The sequence below is a fragment of the Aegilops tauschii genome, chromosome 5 (genome assembly GCF_002575655.3).
Source record: "Aegilops tauschii subsp. strangulata cultivar AL8/78 chromosome 5, Aet v6.0, whole genome shotgun sequence".
In the NCBI taxonomy this organism is placed as follows: Eukaryota; Viridiplantae; Streptophyta; class Magnoliopsida; order Poales; family Poaceae; genus Aegilops; species Aegilops tauschii.
In genome coordinates this window covers 327,094,047-327,097,217 of record NC_053039.3, presented here as the reverse complement: position 1 = coordinate 327,097,217, position 3,171 = coordinate 327,094,047, and the positions used below count along the sequence as shown (strand labels likewise).

The window sequence follows — 3,171 nt, the reverse complement described above, 5'->3', positions numbered from 1 at the left end:
TCACCTTGTGTTATCAACACGTGGCGACCCCGGCACAAAGCCAAATTTACCGTCGCACAGAACAAAGTCAGCATAAACAATGTCCGGCCAATCATAGAGTCTTGGGAGGAAGATCTTGTTCTGCATCTGACTTGATGGTAGTCTTCTTCATTATGGTCGTGAGTGTGCCCGTAAACAAAGCCCTGCCATCTAGGCTCTCCATCTTGTCCCACTCCATCGTGGGTCCATTGAGCTTGAAGACGTCGACAGGTGACCCGCGTCGGCCGATGAGGACGACCATCAGCTCGCCCTGGCCGGACTCGATCAAGTAGCTGTCTTCGTATACAAACCCGAAACCCCGTGGCTTCTCAAGAATTTCAAATCCTTCTTCGTGTCTGCGCTCGTCGCATACGGCTAATCTTCCGTCTTCTAATAGTAGATAGATCAAGCCGTGGTGGAGCACAGGGTTGGACCCTGGTGACGCCGTGAACTTTGTCCTGTCGGGGTAGGAGTACTCCCAATGTTCCCACACCCCGTCGCTGTTTTGCATGCAACAAGCAATCACTTGGACGGCAAGCGTACTGATGCCGAACATCTTGCCCATACCATTGTAGATGATATGTTCGAACCTCTGAGAAATCGGTGCGAGACGGTAGAAGTCGTCGGTCAGAAGGTCAACTTTGAGGATTTGCTTTGACATGCATAGTGTTAGGTACCTTCCGTTGGCGTAACAGATCTTGGCGTCAGGTGCCTCTAGGGTGTCGCCAATCTCGAAGTTTTTCTGGAAGTAGGGACTGTAGTAGCGGACATTGGTGGTTCCGACGTCGGTGGTGTTTAGCAGGAGCGGGGTGATCCACACCGGATAGAAGGGCGACATGGCCGAGCTCCATTGTCGGCACACCAAGGCGATACTCGGGTGGCTCGACCACCGCAGACGCTTCAGGATGAGGATAAGCAGGTCCACCGGGAGAGACGACCAATCTCGTTCCTGCGACATCACCGCCTCTCGTTTGGCCGCAGGTGGTAATAAGGCGTACGTGCGGCTGAATATCTCGAGCTTTACGCTACTACTGTATCTTGCTAAAATTTCTCTCTTGGAGCCCAAGAAGAATTCCATCCCGAGTAGGGAGGAAGCAGCAGATGTCACGTACGTACAATCCCGGCCCGACCCGACCCGAAACCTAAACTGCGCGCCCGTGTGGGCAACGGCAAACGGCAACATAAAAGGAAACGATATGGGATCTGGCAGTCTCGCGCAGGAAATTAAGAAAACTTTGCAGGGAGACGGCGGACGACGAGATGGATACGAGCTGCGGGGCGGAGAACTTGAAGGGGCTGACCGGCCTGTCACCGTTTCCGCTGGATCCAAGCCTCGCTCCGCTGCTGCTGTTCGACGACCAACATGACGGCGAGACCATATTCCTGTATAGCATCCCTAAGAGGCAGTTACTGGGCAGGAGAGCCGATGGTTTCAGAGGCCATCGTTACTGGCTAACACCTCAAGGATGGGTGCTCATGCTGCATCTCGAATCGCACGACTCTTTCCTCTGGAACCCATCAACTCTCGAGAGGATCAGCTTACCTCCAGACCAAGAGAATCTCCTTCAAGCCGCACAAAGCGTCAGGTGCCTTCTCTCGCTCAAGCCGACAGATCCAGACTGCGTCGTGCTCGTAGCAGACCTCGCGCACGCACTCATCTACTACTGCCATGCAGGAGGAAACCAATGGTTCGAGCACGAGCACGAGCATGGGAAAAGCTTCAATGAAGGTCTTACCACGCTTGGTGGCAAGTTCTACGCATACGACCTGTATCACGACGAGCACGATCAGATTGTCACACTAGCGTTCTTACCATACCCAGCGTTCACCACGCACGGCTTGCTGCAACAACGTTTCCCAATCGGGTATACCAGGTTTCATTGCGGCATCTTAGAGTGCCGCGGAGAGCTGTTTGTGCTAAGCTTTTGTTACCACGGGATATCTGTCCGGCATATCGCGCGAATTGTTGTGCGCAAGTTGGATGTCTCCAATGGAGCTTGGCTCAAGGTGGACACGCTCGGCGACATGCTGATTTTCTACGATAGTTGCCGCGGTTATGGAGCGTCGTTGGATGCACTCCAGCTCGGTCTAAGGAAACGGGACTGCATATACTTTTTGATGCCCGATGACAAGGCGTTGTACGTTTATGATATGAAACGAGGAACAACTGCTATGCACAATCTTGGACCCAGCCTTCGAGATTCTCTTGTGCCTCAGTTTTTATTGCCTTTGGCTTCGATTTGAGGCCCGTTGTCTATTCGAGATTCTATTCAGACTTCCTTGATGTGAGGTACTCCCTCCGTTCCGAATTATAAGTTGTTCTAACTTTTTTTCTTATTCAACTGTATAAAGACGCGGTTTAGTATCTTTCTTCATTAATTTCAGTCTAATATATAGTCTTCTTGAAATATCCAAAACATCTTATAGTTGGGTGCGGAGGAATTGTGTGTATATGTGTGGGTGTGCTTGTTTTTTTATGGCAGCTGTGTGCATCTTGGTTCTGCATAATCAATATGTGAATTTGTTATAGTACATGTCAAATTGTGAGTTACTAACAATCTCCTTTATTTAAAAAACTAGTCGTTCTTCTTCGTTTTTGGCCGCCAAATTTGATCCAGGTGGTCGTTGATGAGGAGGGAACTGCTCAAGTGCCGGTGCGTAACCTCGGCGAGATGTTCGCTATTAAGCTTATTGAACACCAATCTAACTTGGATGATAAATCTGAAAAATGATTGAATGTCTCTTGAGACAGAAGGCGTTGAGGGACATATGCAAGAAAGATGGCACTCCTCCTCAAGCTGGGATCCCAAGATCAAATCTAGAAAGTGCAATGGCAAGAAGGGCGGTGATAACGGGAAGGTGGAGGTTCATCCAAGATACTGTTGTGTAGAATGCAACTTGTGGGGGACGATTCGGTTACATTGGTGGTGATGTGACCGAATTGTTTTTTTGGGGGGGGGGGGGGGGGGGGGGAGGTGCGGTGGTTCTTCAGGAGTAGTTCACATAAATGGGCAAGTTGTGACGTTTTTTTCCTGTTTTTCCATAAATTAACCATGCAACTCTTTTCTTCTTAAATAATGGTTGAGTCAAAAAATTGTCTCCGTTTCAAAAATAGTAATTAATATGCATTGAGATGCTTAATATGTAATTGTA

General features: G+C 49.3%; 1 protein-coding gene and 1 pseudogene across 1 annotated transcript; one reads left to right on the top strand and one right to left on the bottom strand.

Moving 5' to 3' along the window:
- LOC109782854 (F-box protein At3g56470-like) lies at window positions 1-1,096 on the bottom strand (annotated as a pseudogene).
- A 182-nt stretch (window positions 1,097-1,278) lies between these two features.
- LOC141022824 (uncharacterized) lies at window positions 1,279-2,262 on the top strand. The gene has a single exon (XM_073499095.1). The coding sequence runs from the start codon at window positions 1,279-1,281 to the stop codon at window positions 2,260-2,262; it is 984 nt and encodes a 327-aa protein (XP_073355196.1).
- The last annotated feature ends 909 nt before the right edge of the window (window positions 2,263-3,171 follow it).

Bases quoted from the DNA above. Each gene is read 5' to 3' on its own strand.
- LOC141022824 (XM_073499095.1), top strand. From the start codon at position 1,279: ATGGATACGAGCTGCGGGGCGGAGAACTTGAAGGGGCTGACCGGCCTG.